Source organism: Monodelphis domestica, chromosome 2, assembly GCF_027887165.1.
Source record: "Monodelphis domestica isolate mMonDom1 chromosome 2, mMonDom1.pri, whole genome shotgun sequence".
In the NCBI taxonomy this organism is placed as follows: Eukaryota; Metazoa; Chordata; class Mammalia; order Didelphimorphia; family Didelphidae; genus Monodelphis; species Monodelphis domestica.
The window spans coordinates 196,707,452-196,729,301 of NC_077228.1; the positions used below are offsets into that span (position 1 = coordinate 196,707,452).

The window sequence follows — 21,850 nt, forward strand, 5'->3', positions numbered from 1 at the left end:
ATGTCATGTACTGACATATATACATACATATGTTTGTGTGCATACAGAGGCATGTATATACAATACATATATAGATGTGGAAGCCCAAGAAATTTTTGTATCTGCATTTTAGTGGGAAAACTAGTGGCCTTGGGAAGCAGTGGACTTAGATTCAAGTTCAGATTTTGTCTTTTTTTTTTAAACCCTTATCTTAGATTTAATACTGTGTGTTGGTTCCAAGGCAGAAGAGCAGTAAGGGCTAGGCAATGGGGGTCAAGTGACTTGCCCAGGGTCACACAGCTAGGAAGTGTCTGAGGTCAGATTTGAACCTAGCACCTCTCATCTCTGGGGGCTCTCAATCAACTGAGCCACCCAGCTGCTCTTTTGTTTTTTTTTGATAGCCTCAGGTAAAGAATTTTTTTCCCTTAAAGAAATTTTTTTTTAAGACTAAGTCTCCTTATCTTTCCCAATCTGGAAGTTCAGGGGCTATTTATGGGCCCAAATCCATTTCTGATCTTCAGGGGAGCTTTGAACTGCTCTTTTTCCAATCTGGGCTTCTTGGTCCTTCTTAGGGAAAGAAATAAACATTTATATGGCACCTGTTACATGTCAAGCATTCTACCAAAGGCTTTTTACAAATATTACCTCATTTGATCCTTACAACAATCCTTGGAGGTAGGTACAATTATTTTCTCCATTTTATAGTTGAAGAAACAGAAGCAAACAGAAATAAAGTGACTTACCCAGGATCACACAGCTAGGTGGTATCTGACGCCATATTTGAACTTAGGTCTTCCTGACTCTAGACCTAGTGCTCTATCCACTCTGCTCCATAGCTGCCCCTTAGGCAACTTGGTGGCCTCTAGCTCCCTAGAAAATATTAATGCCAAACTTGGTTTGGGTGTCCATTCAGCTCAGAACTTTGCAGCTCAAGAGATTTTCCAGCCTCAGCCTCTTCCATAGCTAGGATTACATGAGACATCATGCCCAGCCATAACTATTTTTTTTTCCTGTGTCACAGTTTTCTCATAAGTAAAATGATTCTTATGCTATTTACCTCAGAGGGACATGAGAAAAGTACATTGTAAACATTGATGTACTGTAAAAATCATTTCTCTCCCAAATCCATTTGTTTCTCCCTGGTTTTCTATCTATGACAATTTCTTATTTCTTAATCTCTCTGTATGTTTCTCAAGAGGTCAATTAGTTAAAAAAAAAGATGAATTATCCTTTTGGAAATTGCACTGAATGACAGGTATCCAAACTTGGATGGGACTTTGGGGTAGAGTCTGGAAGGGAAATTAACCATAAAAAGAGAAAGAGAGTCTTTGGTGACCACTTTTCACTCTCTTCTGTGAATATCGGAGACACATTAGCAAGCTATTGGGACAAAAATCACACAAGTGCTCATTTTTTCCTTCTCTTTTTGATGCTTTCTGCTTTATTTATTTTTTATTATTATCTCCCCTCCTTCATAGGAAGCAAATGTAGAAAGGGAAACAATAAGAGGAAAAGCAAAGTGGAAGAGGATTTGCTTCCCCCCCCCCCTTACTTCTCAAGCCCCACTTTATTTTCTCTGTCCCTCCCAAGGTTAGCTCCTAAGTTTCACTTTGCTTATCTCATCCCTAAGTAGGCCAGGATGTTATGGCCTTCAGTTAAGGGTCTGCTAAGTCAAAAGGTTCTATATCCAAGGTCGGACACCTATGGGACAGAGGGGGCACACATAGTCCTTTGTGTAGGCATGCCTACCGTCACCCCAGCAGAGTTCACCAGAGTTTGTTATTAGAAAGCCAGAGGGACTCGGGGCTGAGTTGCTCCCCTTCCCCTCTCCATGTGTGCCTGAAGACGTCTCCTGCCTCTCTACAAGGTTCACCATTACTATAGATAGTACTTGAAAAACAGAGAGGGCAGCATATAGGGCACAGAGGGGAGGCAGGGCATCAGGGTCCCAGGCAAAGAGGGGACCATCACCCTGTAGGTCAAGGCCACAGAGACCTATCAAGGCCTGGGTCACAGTCAACTCCTCTCCTTGAAGGGTCTGGAGGAGCTCACAATGGAGAGGAAATGATCCTGCCTCAGTTCGAGGGAAATTCTCGTCCAGGATGGCCTTCATCTGGTGTTTAGAGACAGAGAAATAGAATGTGTCCTCCATGTAGCCAACCCCCAATTGTCTGCTTTAGAGATTGTCTGTAATAAATCTGAATCCCAAGCCAGAACTGTTCTCCTCCCTCATCCTCCCAGACCTCTGGTCCTGGTTCCTGGTCCTTGTAGGCTCCCTAGAGGCAATGTGATAGAGAAGAACGGGTGCCAGCTGAACTGTGTCAGTCACTAATGGAGTGCTGGACCTTGGCCATAGCAGGCCACCTCTCTAGCCAGCTGTCAAATGGACTCTACTATGTCCTAGTCCTCTTAGAGCTCTCCAACTCAATTCTGTTCTTTAGTCTTTGGACACTATCCCTGGTATCCCCCCGTCCCAGCCCTCCTTACCAGCTGCAGCTGTTGGGAGAGAATCTCCTTCTCCACAGACATTGCCAGCAGTTGCTGTTGCTCCTCACTCAGCTCTGGGGAGAGGCAGAAGGGGCCAAAGAAAAGAGGAGGAGGATCAGAGAAGGAAATGGAGGGCAGAGCCTGAGAGAAGCAGGAAGTCTAAGCAAGTAGATATGGGAAGTGGTCTCAGGGTGGGGAATGGGGCTGTGCTAACCATTGGGACATGTGGATGGGAAGGGCCATACATTCTCTGTCCCCCCATAAGTTTGTTCTGGGCAGGCAGGCTGGGGAGTCTCCTTTTTTAGGGGACAAAGAGGATGGAGGCTGGGTTTTTTTTTTTACCTTTTGCAGAGTGGTGGGAGGAACACTGATATGAGTTACCAAACACAGTTTAGACACAGGCATCATGGAAATGTACCAATGAGACCCACCCTTAGCTCCATACTTTCCTTACCCTGGAGTGCTCCCAACAGGTAGAGAATGCTCCCTGCCCAGAAAGATGCCTGAAGCATCCTGCAGCTTGGCTAGGATGGCATCCTCAGGGCCCCCTAGGAATCCTGGGGTCACTGGCTCCTCAAGGTCCAAAGCTCGGTTCATCTGGGAAGGAGATATGCAAGCATTATTAAATGCTTGCTATGTGCCAAGCACTGTGCTAAGGGTCCCTTCTTACAAGGAACGCACATTATGATGGGGAAGCCAAGATAAAATAATGATGTATGTAGTGAGCTGACCAGCAGCCGCTGCACAAAAGGGAATATTTACCTGATTATGATTTGAGGAGGAGAACAGAAGCCGAGGGATGTTTAGGGAAATTAAGGCAGACACACAGATCAGATAATAGGGAGGAGTCACACAGAAGAGCTCCAGTTATCTTTCTTTGTAGGGATACAATGCAGAAAGATAAAAGCAATCAGCAATACCTGAATCAGGAATGAGGATAGAGATCAGTTAAGAGAATAACCTCTGACAGATTGAGAGCTTATGCTCCAAGTGGAGATTGCACTGCCTTGAGGTCAGGTGAGAAGGAAGGAAAGATTAAAGAAAGAAGATCTTTATAGAGAACAAAGGGGCTCCATCAAGGGAGCAGTTCCTGGTGTGGGGCCAAGTCCCAAGTAAGAGAAAAGAAAGGTAAGAAGGGGCGTTTTCTGGAGGTTCCTCTGTATTTATTAGGATAATGAGGTAAGAGGCACGTAATACATATGCAATAGCACATTGTGGATTGTCATTGGTTCAAATGTAATTACAACAAGTTCAAGGCATGGATTACCTTAACCAGGTGAAGACAAAGAAGCCTGGATTCACGCCAGAATGTTAAGAGTGCTGAGATCAAAGGTCAAGACCTTTACTTCCATGTGCAGGTCTGACCATGCGTTTCTTAATACAATTCCACAGATCAAACATCTACCTTATACATACACATGTGTGGACTGTTACATCTCCCCCTTTTTGTTTAACATAAAAACAAAGATGTGTAACACTAAAAATGTGACAAAAATTATAACTTCAAAAAATACAAACATAATGGTGCATAATCATACCATGATTCAAAAGTGAAAACCAAACCAGATTGTAAAACTTAAATGCAAAAATCAAGTGTGATTGTCAGCAAAAAACTGACTTAGTAATAAATCTGAAAAATAAAACTGATCTTCTTATCTACTTATAAAAAAAAAGGTAAAAGTCTTATGATAAAAATAGTAAGAAAATAATTTTCACTCTACTGATCCTGGTTTGATGAGGTATTAGTTCCATAGCTCACAGGACAGGTGCATTAGTCAAACATACTACCCTTAAATAGTCAAGACTATAAGAAGTTGTCAGATCTTACAATAGTTAAAGAATAAGACTATATCCGGAGAAGAAGGATAAATTTTTCCTTTCTCTTGTACTAATCCTGCATCTTAGGGATATATATGTGCGCTTTCAGATGCCTGCCACATAGAAATATGATTGGAAGTTTAATACCAGGACGACCTGTGAATGAGGGCGTCAAAGCACCGCGTCCCTGCATCCCCAACCTTAAACATCATCTGTGGGTGTCTATGGCTGTTTGGTTCATAATGAGGTATCCATTATGATTCCCTTTTTATGTAATCAGACATAATTTTCCAGAATAGTCATCTGAAATTTAACAAATGCTGTCATGTTCTTGTAGTCTCATATTTTTGGGTGTCTGCAAAAATAAAATTTTTGCACCTTTATAACTCAGGACTAGAACATTAATAGTACTTACAATGTACTAAAAATATTAGTAAAAGTTGTGAAAAAGAAAAACAAAATTGAATAATCAAAAGTGAATCAAAATGTGTTCCATTAAAATGAGAATAATACTGATATCTTTAAGATTCTTCTCCCCCCCCCTTTTTTTTTTGGTTGGGAGAGATCCCGTTAAAAAAAAGGCATCCTCTCTGAGTAATCTTGGAGGATTAATAATCCTCATGCATAGGACTAAGGCATTGATGTAGGTGACATCTAATGCATTTAATCTCATATAGTCCTTGCTTGTTCTTAAAAATGTGAAGATTATTACCCACTAACATTACATATGGAGCAAATACACATGCAGTGACATTGATGTGACTGTCATACTCAAAATTAATTCCTGAGTTCTTTGCATTGACCTTAAATTTATATATTGGCTGTGTGGCAGCCACTATTTTCCATTGAGCGTTCTGCATGGGACCTGCTTCAATAGCAAGTCTAGGACCAGCCATATCAACTTCTAGTAAGTCATCAATCTTATGTAGTGCATGGCATGGCATATGCCATTTCTCATATTCAGTGTTTTTGTCTAAACGTGTCAATTGTTCAGAATGTCAACATCGTATTCTGGGTCCCCAATTGTAAATCTTAAAGTCTACACTGTTGCTGGCATCTTAACCTTTCTAGGAGATTGGACAGAACAATCTGTCCATGTCAAATCTTTGTGCAATGTGCTTATCCAGTTTGGACATAAGTTCCTATTTCCAGGATGGCTAGATTTAAACAATTTACATGGTGTCTCTTCTCCTTTTCCTATCATACCCATACCGATTCCTACATAAGTGTTGTCACTAGCATTTTTTACTAATCAAGCTTGATGTCTGCGAGGTACAGAGAAAGAATTTCCTATGTAAGAATGTCTAAAAGATATACAAAATGGAGGATACACAGTAGAGCCTGAATAGTTGTAAAGTGCCCCTTCAGATTTCAGAGGAATACTTCTGGCTAGAACAGGGTGCAGTAGCCATTTAGTATCATTAATCTACACAAGTGGGGGGCTTGTCCATCCAAGTCAACATTCTTAATATAGGAGGTTTAGGTATCATGGACCAATAGACTTCAGCATGACAAATGTTCATTATTGTGAAAATAGTGAATGTCATTAAAAGTAATGTGATGGCAGTCTTTGGTGCGTGTGCATTCACCAGTGATGATTTTGATCTCGGTGCTTTGAGCGTGTCCAGCAAGTAGCTAACAGGGGACAGCAGCAATGTTCGTCTGCTTCTCTTCCTGGTCTCGGGTTGCCGGTAAAGTGATGCACTGGTCTGTCTTCCTCTCTGCTCCCCTTGCATCTGGATCTGGTCCTTTCCATGGTTTGAGATGCTTACTGGGAGTCCAGATGTCTCCATTATCTGTGGAAACACAAGCATATCCTCGACCTATTGTTATTAGTCTATTTGGACCCTTGTAATTTTTTTCTCCTGGCAATCTCCAAAAAACCCAGGGCTGCTGATTTGTGTCCATTTTATCATGACACTCAAAATGTGTTTGCATAGGAGAAAGTACCATTTTTAACAATTTGTTAGGAATGATAGATTTGGGTTTCAAAATATCACCTTCATAAATTGTTTGATACTCTCCTTTTTTGTTTTTGCATTTGGTTTTTGAGAGTCCTGTTAGCCCTCTCCACAATAGCTTGTCCTGTGGAGTTGCCTGGAATTCCAGTTTTATGGGTTATATTCCACAATTTGCAAAATTCTGCAAATCTTTTACTGGTATATGCAGTTCCATTATCAGTCTTTATTTGGGTCGGAATGCCCAAATGTGCAAATGCTTCCAGCAAATGTGCAATAACATGAGAAACTTTCTCTCCTGTTTGCGTCGTGGTCCATATCACCCTTGAATATGTATCAATAACCACATGTACATATTTCCATCTTCTAAAAGGAGCATATTGAGTTACATCCATTTGCTAAAGCTGGTTAGCTTTCAGACCTCATGGATTAACTCCTGTTGGAAGAGGATTTGAAGAGAAAGGTGCACAGGAACTGCACTGCTGGATTATTTCTTTTGCCTGTTTTTTGGTTATGTCAAATTGACACTTGAGAGATTTGGCATTTTGATTCAATAAAGAATGTGAATTAACTGCTTCTTGAAAAGCAGATGCAACTAAAGTATCTACCTTAGAGTTTCCCTCAGAGAGAGGTCCAGGAAGGTTAGTATGTGACCTAATATATGTTATAAAAAATTTGTTTTGCCTTTGCCATATCACCGCCTGGGTGGTACGAAATAAAAGAAATAACTCTTCATCAGGTACAGGTTTAATTTTAGCTGTTTCCAGCAAGTTAACCAAATTTACTACATACAATGAATCACATATGATGTTGCAAGGTTGTGTTATATCCTTAAGTACACCTCTAACTGCTGCCAATTCAGCCTTTTGTGGGGAGCTGTATTTAGTGTCCAGTAATATCACATTGTCCTGAACCACTGCTCCTGCTTTGCCATTCTTTGATGCATCTGTAAAGACATTCACAGCATCAACAATAGGATGCATGGATGTTATTTTTGGAAAAATGATAGGAGTTAATTTCACAAATTGTAATATCATATTAGCAGGAATGTGATTATCAATCTTCCCTGTATAATCTGCAAGAGCAATTTGCCATGGTAGTGACTGTGCAAATAAATTCTGAACCTGTTCTAGTGTCATAGGAACATGGATGGTGTCTGGGTCCGCACCGACTAATTGCTGTGACCTTTTCCTAATCTGAGTGATTATTAAGATGATAAGTTCTAAGTAACTAGTGAGAGATTTAGTTTGTTGATTGGCTAAATGGACCCATTCTATGATATGGTCTCCTTGATGAATAGCACCTGTAGGGGTATACCTAGTCTGTAAGACAGATGCTACTAAGGGTAGAGAAGGATCAATTCTGTATAACCTAGCTGTTGATACAGCTGCTTCTACTAGTCTTAATTCTTCTTCAGCTTTGGGTGACAGAATTCTGGGGGAAGACAGAGCAGAGTCTCCCTTCAAAGTGGCATAGAAATTTTCTAATTGTTCTGTTGAGGTTTTTAGAAAAGGTCTAAGCCAGTTAATATCACCTAGTAAATTTTGAAAATCATTTAAAGTGTTTAGAGAGTCCCTACGAATCTCTATTTTTTGAGGTCTAATTTCCTGATCATATACGATTGTTCCTAGGTATTTGTAAGGGGGTGTGGTTTGAATTTTCTCCTTAGAGAACTAACTGTGCCTTCATAAGAGCCATAGTAGTCTCTGCTAGCAGTTCCTCAACTTCGCCGCTAGATGGCGCGGCTAACAAAATGTCACCTAAGTATTGACACACATAAAGAGATTCCTATTTCTTTCTGGTTTCTTCCAGTACTGCTGCAACAAATTTTTGACATAAACAAGAACTAACCTTTAAACCTTGTGGAAGACATACCCACTCAAATCTCTTGAATGGAGTATTAAAATTTATAGAGGGGACTGAAAAAGCAAACCTGTGACAGTCCTGAGGTGAAAGTCTAATGTTGAAAAAAACAATCTTTCAAGTCTATTACTATCAAATTCCAATTTATGGGAACAGGGCTAGGTGAAGGTAGGCCTGGTTGTCGTGTGCCCATGTCAATCAGTTGTTCATTTACCTTCCTAAGATCATTAACTAGTCTCCATTTTCCTGACTTTTTGGGTACCAGGAAGATTGGGGTGTTCCAAGGACTGTTTGACTCACGAATATGACCCAAGCGTAATTGTTCTTGTATGATTTCATCTAAATGTACTAGTTTCTCTTTAGAAATCGGCCATTGATTGATCCATATGGGCTTTGAGTCAATCCAAGTAATTGGATCAGCATATAGTGCTGTGGAGGTATTTACAGCACCCACAAATTCTGACTGTACCTGACTGGATGTAGTCAGCGTTAAGTTCCTCTCAGCCATTACTTCCCTGCCCCAAAGAGATTGGGAAATATTTAAAACATAAGGTTTAAATATACCTCTATGGCCTTCACCATCACACCATGATAAATCTCTGGCAGATTGCAAAACTTTTTCAGGAGTTCCTATGCCTATTAATTTTTGGTGAGGTTCAATAACTTCCCAAGATTCTGGCCAATCATTAGCAGAAATTACTGAAATGTCAGCTCCAGAATCGAAAATGCCTGTTATAATCCTGTCCTCTATATAAAGACTCATAATTAATCTATCCTGTGTGATTTTTTGAGTCCAAAATAAACTGAGTCTGAATGCTTTTTTGAAGGCCATTTATTTTAGGTAACAGTAGTAAGGAAGCAATTTCCATACCTTTTATAATGCCAAATACAGACCTAGCTGTAGCTAGGATGTGAAGTTCATTTGCATCCTTGTCCTCATACACACCTTGTTTCTTTTGGAATTTTGGGGCTTTTGTGCTTCTGTGTAGTTTGACATCTCTATCTGAGTGGGGAGGATTAGCTTTTCTTATCTCTGTCTGGGTTCAGAGGTTTTAGCCCTAGGCAGATTGTCCATTCTATGCAGTTGTTATTCTGTCTTCGCAGGGAGCCAGGAATTGCTGGTGTGTCCCTGTTACTGCCCTCCTCTCCTCGGCACCCTCCTGATGCTTCTCCATTGCCTTACTTCCACGCTCTGAGCCTAGCTTGGCCCTTGTTCCTGTGCCTTAGCCAGTCAGCTGCAGCACTCTGTGGGGGGGAGGGGCCTCGGCTTCCTGGAGCTCCAAGGGCTCCTAATGAGATTAGCTTTCCCTGGGTTGAATTTAGTATGCCTTGAGGCAGGGACTTTTTTCGTGAGACCCCAATGGAAGGATCCAACCAGGGGGTTACAAGCTCCCCCCTCTCTCTCTGTTTCCCTGCTGTCTGGGTGCCCCCTCGACTGGGTTAGGTTGTTTTCAGGATGTGGCCTTCAGAATAGCTGGCTCCCGAGGCCCTTTTGCCAGCCCTGAGGGTTGCTGTTGTTCCAGATGACCCTGCTCTCTGAGGGGGAGGGGCCGCAGCTTCCTGGAGCTCCAAGGGCTTCTCCCAGGGGGTTACGAGCTCCCCTGTCCCTCTCTGTTTCCCTGCTGTCTGGGTGCCCCCTCGACTGGGTCAGGTTGTTTTCAGGATGTGGCCTTCAGAATAGCAGGCTGTGGGGCTCTGAGGTTGCCTCTGCTGCCTCGGACTCAGACTCGGCGCTCTGGGTTGGGTGGGATGGGTCCTAGGACCTTCCTTCTGCCTACCCCTTAGGTCTGAGTGGTCTTGGGTTCTGGCTTCTGGGGGGGGGTGCGTACCTTTTGATTCAGGTCCAGGTCCAGGAGGAGGACTCCCGGGGTCTATATTGTTGATCGTTTTGGATTTCGGTGCCCTAGGAGCATTTGGTTTGAGATCGGTAAGGAAGGGTTTTAGGAGATCTGAACTTTAGCTTTCTCTAAGCCGCCATCTTGACTGGAAGTCCTCCCAGTGCTGCCATTCTTAAGTACACTATTTCTCAGTGCCTTCAACAATTTATAGTCCAAAGGCTTATGCTCTGCCAATTGCTCTTCTGCATTATCTGGATTTTCTGTAAATATAACTGGGTACGCTAAAACATCCTCTTTTTCCTTTGCTGGATTTTGGTGAGGCTCTTTCCTAATTGATACAGGGTTTGTAACCTCAGGGGATCGAGGTGGAGGAGGGGTGGCCACAGTAGAGGTTTGTAAAGCTGACCTGTAAGCTGGAGGTGGGGGTGGGGGAGGGGCATACATCAGCAGATATAGAATGGATAGAAGGATAAAGCTTTGAGCTTGTAAATTGCTCTTTTGTTTCAATTTGTTCTGAGGGATAGCTTGGAGCAGTAGGCAGCTCCTGAAAGAATGGTGGATGGTCGCCACTTTCAGCATGTTCTGATAACTCAGGAGAGTTTTGTGACTCAGAAGCATGCTGCTTTGCCTCTTGAGTTTGCAAAGCCTTTTCCCCCTTATCATTGGAAGTTTGAAGAGGCCGATCAGCTAAAATCATTCTGATGATGCTCCACGTATTTAAATTTGTCTGCGTAACTTTGTTTCCCTCTTTCTTATATTTTTTAAACTTTTGTTCTATGAGGTCCCACTCATTAACATTCAGAACTCCCATTGGTGGAAATTCAGGATAAGCCTTTTGAATCACCTTGAGCAACGCCTTGATTTTGGCTTGTGAGACCTTACTCCTTCCATTTTCAATCAAAGACATTAACAGTCTAATATAACAAGTTTGAGAGGAAGTGTTTTGTCCCATCCCTGTAAGAAGGTGACCTACCTCGATGGCCCGTCTTCAGACTTCAGACTTCAGTCTCTGAATCCCTTTATCTCCTCAAGTTTGAGTGCACTCTTGAACTCTGTGCCTAAAGGGAAAGGGTCCTAAGGACACTTGAGATGCCAAATGTAGTGAGCTGATCAGCAGCCGCTGCACAAAAGGGAATATTTACCTTATTATGATTTGAGGAGGAGAACAGAAGCCGAGGGATGTTTAGGGAAATTAAGGCAGACACACAGATCAGATAATAGGGAGGAGTCACACAGAAGAGCTCCAGTTATCTTTCTTTGTAGGGATACAATGCAGAAAGATAAAAGCAATCAGCAATACCTGAATCAGGAATGAGGATAGAGATCAGTTAAGAGAATAACCTCTGACAGATTGAGAGCTTATGCTCCAAGTGGAGATTGCACTGCCTTGAGGTCAGGTGAGAAGGAAGGAAAGATTAAAGAAAGAAGATCTTTATAGAGAACAAAGGGGCTCCTGGCTTGGGGCCAAGTCCCAAGTAAGAGAAAAGAAAGGTAAGAAGGGGCGTTTTCTGGCAGTTCCTCTGTATTTATTAGGATAATGAGGTAAGAGGTACATAATACATATGCAATAGCACACAGTGGATTGCCATTGGTTCAAATGTAATTACTTATGAATGGTGTTTTTTTCTCCTGGGTCCCTGCAAGTTGTTCAGGGACATTACACCACCACTAATGGAGAAGTCCATTACGTTCGATGATACCACAGTGTGTTTGTCTCTGTGTACAATGTTCTCCTGGTTCTGCTCCTCTCGCTCTGCATCACTTCCTGGAGGTTGTTCCAGTCTCCATGGAACTTCTCAACTTTATTATTCCTTTCGGCACAATAGTATTCCATCACCAACATATACCACAATTTGCTCAGCCATTCCCCAATTGATGGGCATCCCCTCGTTTTCCAGTTTTGGGCCACCACAAAGAGCGCAGCTATGAATATTTTTGTACAAGTCTTTTTGTCCATTATCTCTTTGGGGTACAGACCCAGCAGTGCTATGGCTGGGTCAAAGGGTAGATATTCTTTTAGCACCCTTTGGGCATAGTTCCAAATTGCCCTCCAGAATGGTTGGATCAGTTCACAGCTCCACCAGCAATGAATTAATGTCCCTATTTTGCCACATCCCCTCCAGCATTCATTACTTTCCTTTCAAATGTAATTACAACAAGTTCAAGGCATGGATTACCTTAACCAGGTGAAGACAAAGAAGCCTGGATTCACGCCAGAATGTTAAGAGTGCTGAGATCAAAGGTCAAGACCTTTACTTCCATGTGCAGGTCTGACCATGCGTTTCTTAATACAATTCCATAGATCAAACATCTACCTTATACATACACATGTGTGGACTGTTACAATGTACATCCACAATATAGAGAGGTTGAATGAGAGGTGATCTCAGAGGAGAGGTACTAGCAGTGGGGTGCACTGGGAAGGTCTCCTGAAACAGGCGGGATTTGAGTCTTGACAGGAGCACTCAGTGGGGTATTCCCAGAATAGGGGGATGTTATTCCAGAGCAGGAATCTTCTCTCCCTTTTCTGAAGAGGAGTCTTCAAGGCAGAGGAGGTGTTTCCCCCATCACCTGATGATCTTGGTTTCTTCCCTCTGGATCTACCTCCCTTTTCTCACCCCTCCTTTTGGGCCCAGCAACAAGTTTCCAAGAGAAGCTGAGGTTTGACTTTCCTCCAGACCATACCCCACCCTCCTTCATGACTATCCCATCCTCCCACTCTACCTTGTCCTCCAGCTCTTGTAGGGCTTTGGCCTGACCCAGAAGTCCCAAGAGGGCATCCAATAGACTTGCACAGTGTTCCAGGATCGGGTTCTTCAAATTGCAGATTTTGCGTTTCACCTCTGCCTGAAGTGCCAGGAATCCCTCAAGTCCTTTGATATTTGCACAGATATTTGGGAACACAATTGTTGGGACCAGGATCTCTGAGCCCAGGTTCTTAAGCCCAATGTTTCCCCCATAGCATTAACTCATTCAGCCAGGAACTTTCCTCCAATATTGGACTGTGCAGTCTCTCCTTCTGCCTTGGAATCATTTTCCATTTTCAGTCCCATGTTCCCTTGGTGATTTCCTTCTGCACTTTCTCTTCCCCATGGCTCTCTTCCTCCTTCCCCTCTGAGTCCTCTCTCTTCCCTTCCCCTTTCCCCCTCCCTCTTTCCCTCTTACTTTCTCTTTCCTTCTCTCCATCCCCTCTCTCTTCTCCTTCTCATATTTTCTCCCCCACCTCCTCCTTTCTGCTCTCCCCCTGTTTCATCCTTTTCTCCTCCATTTCCTTCTCCCTTCTCTTGTCTCTATCTTCTTCTCCATTATCAGGTCTTTCTTCCTCTCTCCCCCTCCCTCAACTGTGCCCCCTCAATGCCCCTGTTCTAAAGGAACTGTTTGCCTGGCTGTGGGTTTGGGCCCTACTTCCTTTTCTTGGATTGGGGCTTCTGGAAGTTCTGGCCCAGGGGGATAGCTACGAGGGAAGGCAACTCCAGGATTTCTTCCTTGGATTTCTAACTTCTTCTCGGGGTCCATCCTGATTCCCTAGATGGTGGAGGGGATGGTTTAGCTCCTTACTTTCATATTGAGGTGTAAAGCCCTGCACTGGGTCTGGGAATTCCTCCTCCCTTGCAATGAAGACACAAAGCAAGTCAGTCACTCCAGATGAAACAGACACAGAGAGATAGACAGCAGTGATGAATAATGCAGAAGGTAATGTAATCTCTATACCTCTTCCCCTCTTTACCAGGTAGGAGACTTGGGGACGAGAAGCTTCTGCAGAAGAATCCCAGTGCCTTCCTCCCCATCTTCCTTGCCCTCCCCCCACCCCTCAGTGCATTGATATGGAGTTGATCTCATCATCTTCTTTCCATTCCCATCATTAGCTTCCAGCATCTCCATTTCAGCTTTTCCCCATTCCAGAGCTTCGGGAGCTATGCAAACCCTTCCTGCACAAGATTTTCCCTACTCCTTCTCTTTGTCCCATCAGATTGTGTGAAAAGCTAGAGAATGGCCACACCTACCATACTTGAATAAAAAAGTGTTCTGAGTTTCATCCTTGAAATTGGAGATATCTGCAGTGGATGGAGAAGGGAAAGGCAAGGGTTAATTCTGTTTCCTCACGATGTCTAGGAACCTACCAAAGAAGGCAAGGAGACCTGGCATGCTTAAGAGAAGGAAAAGGGGACATGAGGACCTGTACTGGGGAAGTCAGGAAGTACAGGAGTGGGGAAAGAAATGTTTCCATGGAATTTTGGGCTATAGATGCTCTCTGGGGAATTGGGGAGAAAAGGGTTAGGTTGAAAATTCTGGAGGAAAATGGTCTGCTAGGCACTGATCCCTCAAGGCACAAAAACCCAGAAGCAAGTTTGCTTCCCTCTTTTCACATCCTCCTTTCACTGGAACATACCCCAGTTTCTGTTTTCAATGATAAGCAGCTTTAGTCGGAGGGCCAGGATGGAACCCTGAGAGACATGGATGGTGGTATTGGAGCTAAAGGAAAACTAGAAGAAACCAGGAGATCCACAATGAGAGAGAAAGAAAAAGGTGAAGATAAAAATCATGATTATGCCTTATATTTTTATGATGTTCTATGTTTATAAAACATAAGTATGTTATTTTGGTTTTACAGTGGTTCAACTCTCACTTCTGATTCATCTTAGGACACACAGCTCCAAAGTGATGGAAGTGGGAGAAAGACCAAGAAGAGAGGGATACATGTGGTGATGGGGATACAGGAATGAAGGATAAAGTAGAAGAGAGAGAGAGCCTCTTGTTTTTGTTTAGTCCATTAGTCCTGTTTGACACTTCATGGCTCCAACTGAGGTTTTCTTGTCAAGACTACTGGAGTGGTTTACCATTTCTTTCTCTAGCTCATTTGACAGATGAGGAAATAGAAGTCAATAGGCTGAGTGACTTGCCACATCTAGGAAGTATCTGAGACCAGATTTTAACTCAAATCTTCCTGACTCTAGGTCTACCGCTCTACTCACTGTACCAACTAGCTGCCTTTGTTGTATAATCTTAGTTAGTTCATTTACTTTCTCTATGCCTCTGGTGTCTGAAAATTGTAAAATTGGGGATGGCTTATTTTGTAAGACTCAAATTAGACAATAGAAGGAGAAACTCTGTAAAACATTGTAAGTGTGATACAGGTAGATGGTCCTAGGGACCTTAGACCTTAGAAGGATTAGAAGGAGAGGGACCAGACCTGCAATTTTTATTGCTATAAGAAATTTCAGAATGAGAAAACTCCCTCCACCAAAGTAGGTTAGTACATTTTCTGTGACTTAAGGCCTTTAAGAGTTGACTAGACTGAAGGAGGGGTTAAAAAACTTACCCAGGCTACTTAGCCAGGGTGTCTGATTGTAAAGACTTAGAATCTCTATTCTTCCTCGTTTCCAGTCAGTTATTAATTCATTGGGTCATGATGGATAAAGATGAATAGAGACGGATGGAGCATTGCCTGGGCCAGGATAGAAAAACTCAAAGTCAAATCCAGCCTTAGATACTTCTTTGCTGTGTGACCTTGGGAAAGTCACTTAACCTCTGTTTCTCTCAGTTTCTTCAAGTGTAAAATGGAAATGATAATAGAACCTATTTCACAGGGTTACCAAATGAGATAATATTAGTAAAGTGCTTGGTATATAGTAGATACTTAATAAATATTTGTTTCTCTCTGTCTCTCTGTCTGTTTCTGTCTCTGACTCTCATTACAGGATCATCAATTTAGAGTCAGAATGAATCATGGAGGCCATCAAGTTCAGTTTCATTTTACTGAAGCCAAGTGATTTCTAGGCTTGTTGCCTATAACACACAGGTAAGTTATTAGGAAGTAATTAAAAGTAATTAGTAAATTAGGAGTAATATTAGAAAAACAGTAAAGAGAAGGGTCATAGGATTGGCCAGATTCAAGAGGAGGAAGTTAAGGCCCTTGCTTCTACAAGGGAAAGGGCCCGAGATGTGTCAGGTATCTTTGTGTTATGGTAGCCTTGGGTTTCCCAGTGTAACAGATTGGGTGGGTGAACTGCATGAAGGGCCAGAAGTGTCAGAATTCCAACCTTGAGTCCTAAGGTAGTGAGGAGAGGAATGTAAATGCTTGTACCAGCCATCCACCCCATCTTCAGCTTGGTATCTGTTAGTGTTTCCACTGCCTCAGTCACCATATACAGATCCTCCTCACACTTCCGATAATTCTTCAGGAAGGATGACTCTGGCTTCTTCAGTTTCTTGGGAGAGGGAGAATCACAGTTTTCATGGTGTTCTGTGCCTGAGAGTGGATAATAGCTTTTCTTCCAAAATATTCTTCCCTCTATTGTCTAGCTGTCTCACTGTGGGCCTACCTCCTCCCCATCCCTCCTGAGCTCCAGACATTATAGAGGGAAATTCCAGACAGTCAGTGATTGCCATAGGAGCTGGGACCTACTTTGATTCACCTGATTTGACTGAAATGTATATGAGTCTCTGAGTTCACTATGTTGGCAGCAAGGCAATGCAATGAGGAGTGAGGGAGTTGAGGTCAGGAAGACCTGAGTTTGAATCCTGCCTCAGACCCTCCCTGACCAAGTCATTGAATCCCTCTCCTCCTCAGTTTCTTAAATTTTAAATCAGGCAAAATTTTAGCACTTACATCCCAGGGTTTGTGAAGATCAAACAATATAACATGTGAAGTGTTGTGTAAGCCTTGAAGTGCTCTATAAATGCTAGTTTGGCCTATGTGGGGTGTCTTTTAGAGTATGGATATCTGAGCATCTGTATTTAAGTGTCTTTGCATGTCAGTGAATATCTTTTCATGTTTTTGAATGCATGAAAACCTCCGACTTTGTGGTTTTGTATCAGGATGTCTCTGTCTTTGCAAGCCTGTGCTTGCAGAAAGAGGGTAGGGCTGGAGCCCATTAGAATGATCTCTGTACTAGTTCTTAGCATCAACTCTTGAGTTATCCCTTCCCAACCTGGGCCTTACCGTTTTATTAAGGACTCCAACTCATGCCCGATGCTGAGCTTCTGAATCTCCAGGCAGTTTTCATGGGAGACACCAGCAGAGATGGTGATATCCAAAGGGACCCCAGTATTTGGAGTCTTCACTCCAGCCTCTATAGTCTTCTTACTGTCCTTTTGAATTTTAATCCCTGGGTCTTTTCTTGGTTCTGCCAGACAGAGATGCCATAGCTCACCTTGTTGCCCTGATTTAAAACCACCTCTTCCAAAAAAGACTACCTGGATTTCCTAAAAATGTCTCTTTCTCCCTCCTCTAAAGTAAGCATGAACCGGGGAGTTTTCCCTAAGCCCATGGGAATATTTAAGTGTGAACCCTTAAATGTTAGAAGGCAATGTGAATTTTCCAATAACATTTCAATTGTTATATGTTATGGTGTGGTGGAAAGGGCACTAGATTTAGAGAGAGACCTTTATTTGAATGCTGGCTGTACTCCTTACTATTTTTGTGAATATCAATCAATCATGTCCCTTCTCTTGGCCCCATTTTTTTCCCTCTATAAAATGGGAGGTGTACTTCAGAAGACTAGTGAACTGTCATCTATTTCATGGCAGAGAGGTGGTGAACTAGAGGGACAACACATATTTTTTAATACAGCCAAAGTGTTGACTTAGTTTGATTGTTACAGGAAAGTATTCCATGGTAGATGGAATGGGAACAGGAGAGAATTGGGGTGGGAATTGACAACAATATTTTTACAAAGATCAGAATATTGATAAAAACGGTTTCTTAAGAAAGAAAACAATTATATTAAAATAGTTATGAAAATGTTTTTAAAAAATATTGTTAGGATCCTTGGTTAAGAACATCAAATCTAGAGAAAGGATCTTTGAGAGGACATTGACAGGGACCATCTGGGAGCTACCATTTTGTGATTTTGTATCTGTAATTTGCCTCTTAACTATTTCCTATTCATCCTATATTTAACTTGCTTTTAATATATTTGTTTGCATTTGCCTCTCTTTTTTAGATTGTAAGCTTCTTAAGATCAGGGACTATCTTTTGCCTCTTTTTTGTATAGCTAGCATTTAGCACAGTGCTTAGAATGTAGTAGGCATTTAATCAATATTTACTGACTGATTAAATGTAAGATTATTGAGGGGATTTAAAAGAAAGTCTTTAACTCCTTGTCATTATAGAGAGGATATATTTTAAAAGTATTTTTAAATACTTTTTAATACTTTTAGGAGGAGAAGAAGTTTTTCTGCAGATCTGTATTTTCTGGAGAGATGATGGATAGATCTCTTTAAAAATAGAAAGTTGCACTTAAGTCATTGTTGTTCAGTCATTTTTAGTAGTTTATGACTCTTCCAGATCCCATCTGTAGTTTTCTTGGCAAAGATACTAGAGTGGTTTTCTTTGCTTATCTCATTTGACAGATGGAGAAACTGAGACCTGCCCAGGTTAAGTGACTTGCCCAGGATCATATAGCAAGTAAGCATCTGAAGTCAGATTTGAACTTAGGAAGATGAGTCTTCCTGACTTCAGGCTTAGCATTCTATCCATTATGCCATCTTTAAAAGTATATATCCCACACTTCCCAGCCATATTAAACACAGTATACTGAGTATAATTTAATGAATATAGTACTATAGCTCAAGTGATGTCCTTAGGTTATAGATCTATATTAAATGGTCCTAGAAAATTTTCTGAGTTCTTGAGCCTCCTTTGTATCATTTTTCTCTTTCTTTTATAACTCAGACTGACAGCCATCTCTTTTCCTTGCTCTTTCTTGGGTTCAAGTTCTACTTCTCACATATCATGTTTACATGATTTTGGACAAGTCACTTGACCTCATAAAGCTCTAGATAACTCTCTAAGACTTTAAGTACAAGAGAAGATGCCAGCCTACATGGCAGAGAGATTTTCTTCATCTGAGAATTCCCTATACCAGTAAAGTCAGAGATTGAGTCCTATTCCCTATTCCTGTCCTAGTGAACCTACCAATAATAGCCTGTCTCCTTATTTGCTGTGGGTTAGTGCTTATAATAAGAATTAATAGGCTTTGAGTAAAGGCCAGAGTAAAATGCAGGACTGCATGGACCTGGCGACCTCCAGCTTAGCTGCTCAGAAAGATTTCTTTTGCTTTCTTACTAGCCCTTGGCTGTGTTTTGGATAATTGAGGTCAATGGAGAGTGGATTACAGATAGGCATGAGTTAGGTCTTACTATATATAGTTTTCATTTTGATGATCCTTTACACTATGGGAAAATTTAGTCATGGACTGGAACCAGCTATGGAAACTGGGACTACAGTGGGAGAAAACTAAAGACTCTGATAAGGTTTAAGTGAAAGAAGGGGCATTCTAGAACATAGAGAGGAATGTGGATTTGGACCAGGAAGGGATCTTAGTGGCTCTACTCCAAGTCCTTCCCTTATTTTACAGATGAAGAGACTGAGGTCATAGGTATAATGACTTCCTTAAGGTCACACAGCTCATAAGTGACAGAGCAGGATTTGAATATGGGTCCTCTGAGTCAGAGTTACAGCTTTTCCCTCTGGACTGCATTGCCTTTGCCAAAAAAGAACAGGAAGGGAAAGATGTCAGTAAAGTGGGGAGAGAGGAGTACAGAGAGTGAGGAGGGAGAGAAGAACATAGAGTGGGTATGAGAAGAAAGGCTCTCATTTCACTGTGAATGCTCCAAGAGGCTCCATGATAGAAGATAGAGTTACTGGGATCCCTGTTGGTTCACGGTAGGGGAGATTTGGTTGTAGTAGTCTTTAGGTTCGGAGAATGAGTGAAGACAGAGAGAAGGAGGACCCTGGTGAAGAAATTCCCTTCAGGTGTTGTGTTTTATTTCTTCTCTTTGGGCCTGAGCACCAGGAGATTGGTTTTACTAGTGTTTTTCAGTTGTGATCTTGGCCACTATCCAGACTTAAAGACAGGTGGTAGAGTAGACAGAAGGCTGGCCCTAGAGTCAGGAAGACTTGAATTCAAATCCTGCCTCTAAGTAAGCCACTTAACCTCTGCCTACTTGAGTTTTCTCCTGTGTAAAATAGGTATCATGATAGCATCTACCCTATAGGGTTGTCATGAAGATCAAGTGAGATACTGCTGGTAAACCCTTAGTACAGTGCCTGGCACATAGTAGGTGCTTAATAAAAATGTTTTCTTTCTTTCTTCTCTCTCTTTTTCCTTCCTTCCTTCCTTCCTTCCTTCCTTCCTTCCTTCCTTCCTTCCTTCCTTCCTTCCTTCCTTCCTTCCTTCCTTCCTTCCTTCCTTCCTTCCTTCCTTCCTTCCTTCCTTCCTTCCTTCCTTCCTTCCTGTATGTGTTAGAGGTGGCATTTGAACCTAGGTCTCTTGACGCTAAGGCTAGTTCTCTAACCATCCAACCACTTGTCTTTCTGGCTTAAAATATGTGTGCAATGAAAAGGTGTTGTTTTTAATATCACTAGCCAGTCTTTCTCTTTTAGGGATACCTGTGAGTCCTAAAGCAGCTGCAGTGAGCTGGTAAGTGCCCTTTTACTCCCTGAAGGATGTCCTTCAAGACCAAGAGAAGGGGGGCAACTGAATATATTGATGAGTTTTCCTCTCCTCTCCCTCCTTTGCATGAATTCATAGCCGTGAGGACTGAATCTATAGCTGGTGTGTTTGCAGGGTCCTGTGCATGAGTGCCTTATTTTTGATCATGGAAAAAATGTGCATATGTTTGTATGTATGTATATATGTGGAGGGAGGGTTGCTCTCATGGATGACTCTACCTGGCAGTTCAGGTTCATCTTCCAGAATATCTCTGAGAAAGAAGTCTGCCTTGACATATCGGACTCCCCAGAAGGGTGCTTTTTTCTTCCTCTGCACCAGGCAAAAGTGATGGAAGCAGGAAACATCAAGGATGTTGGATACAGGAATCAGGTTACCTGAGGGATCCAGTAGCTTTGCCAAAGCCTTGAGGGAAGCCATGCTTTCTAAGACCTGTCAGGGAATGTAGGAGGATGGAATGAAGGAAGAATCAGCTCTCTCAGCCTTTATCTGGCCATCCCTCCTCTCCTCAGCCCTGACCTGGATTCTTTTCTCTCACCCATATGGGAGGGCCTCCCTACTGCTGAATGGGCACCCTTTGGATGGCCACAGCTGCACTTCCATTTCACTCCTGGACACCGTCTAGGACCTCCGCCCACATCCAAAGTCTCCCATCTCTTTTCACCCTGTCTTTACTGGCCCACTTTGTGAGAGTTCCCACTTACCCCTGCCCTTGCTTGGCATAGAACTGATAGCTTTACTTGGCTTCTCTGACTCCCACCTCCCCAGCCCCTGTACCTCCCATCTCTGAGCCCAGGGACCTGAGGACAGACAAGCAAAGAGAATAGATGTCTCTCCCCATAGATTGTCCCAAGTTCCATCTCTTACTGGAATTCTTAGTTCTTTGCCCTGTTCCCCATCCTCTGTGTTTCTTGTGAACGTAGAGAAAAGAAGAGATATGGAGAGATGAGAGATGGTGAACAAGGGGCATAATCCTCCTTCTGCGCTCCCTACATCAAAGTTTATGCCAGAGACTGTTTCTCACAGACCCAAGAAGCCCTCAGGGTGACCCCCTCTTACTTGCTGGATCTCCTGTCTCTTTCCCAGCAGGACTTTGGGGGATTAGAAGTCCCCAAATGATTTCAGGGTAAGACTTGAGGCTGAAGGGGACCCTTCTCTCTGTAGGTTCTGGGCTTACTTCAGAGGAACTATTTTTGGATGCCTCTCAGGTACAATGACCATATAGAATGGGGATTCAGGTGTTCAAGTTAATGGAAAAATAGGGGTACCTCACCTGTCCCCACTCTTATATTCTCACATAGTTCCCTTCCTAGAAGCCTAGAAGTTGTCCCAGCCTATCCCTGGGAAATGGGGAGAGAAAAACCTTTGAAGTATAATGGTGAATCAGACAATGGCTCCCATAAAGGGGGGGTAGGGTGGGTAAAGGAAGGGGGAATCTGATTCAAAAAGC

At 42.4% G+C, this 21,850-nt stretch overlaps 1 protein-coding gene across 1 annotated transcript; it reads right to left on the reverse strand.

Annotated features, from left to right (window-relative positions):
• Positions 1–1,660: 1,660 nt before the first annotated feature.
• On the reverse strand, positions 1,661–20,820 carry LOC103100003 (gasdermin-A-like). The gene is made up of 8 exons (XM_056814666.1): positions 20,622–20,820; positions 16,887–17,070; positions 14,334–14,416; positions 12,668–12,816; positions 5,874–6,080; positions 2,970–3,063; positions 2,467–2,540; positions 1,661–2,092 (listed from the first exon to the last, which is right to left on the reverse strand). Exons 1-8 carry the CDS (start codon positions 20,818–20,820, stop codon positions 1,661–1,663), a joined length of 1,422 nt encoding a protein of 473 aa, XP_056670644.1.
• Between the last annotated feature and the right edge of the window lie 1,030 nt (positions 20,821–21,850).

What these genes read in the sequence shown, in the direction of transcription:
- LOC103100003 (XM_056814666.1), bottom strand. Translation starts at nt 20,820, where the DNA reads ATGGCTTCCCTCAAGGCTTTGGCAAAGCTACTGGATCCCTCAGGTAAC. An exon ending in TACAAGAGCTGGAGGACAAG is followed by an intron (nt 6,081 to 12,667) that starts GTAGAGTGGGAG and finishes GTGTTTCCACAG; the next exon opens with ATAATGGAGACATCTGGACT. An exon ending in CGAGATCAAAATCATCACTG is followed by an intron (nt 3,064 to 5,873) that starts GTGAATGCACAC and finishes TCTCCTTCCCAG; the next exon opens with ATGAACCGAGCTTTGGACCT.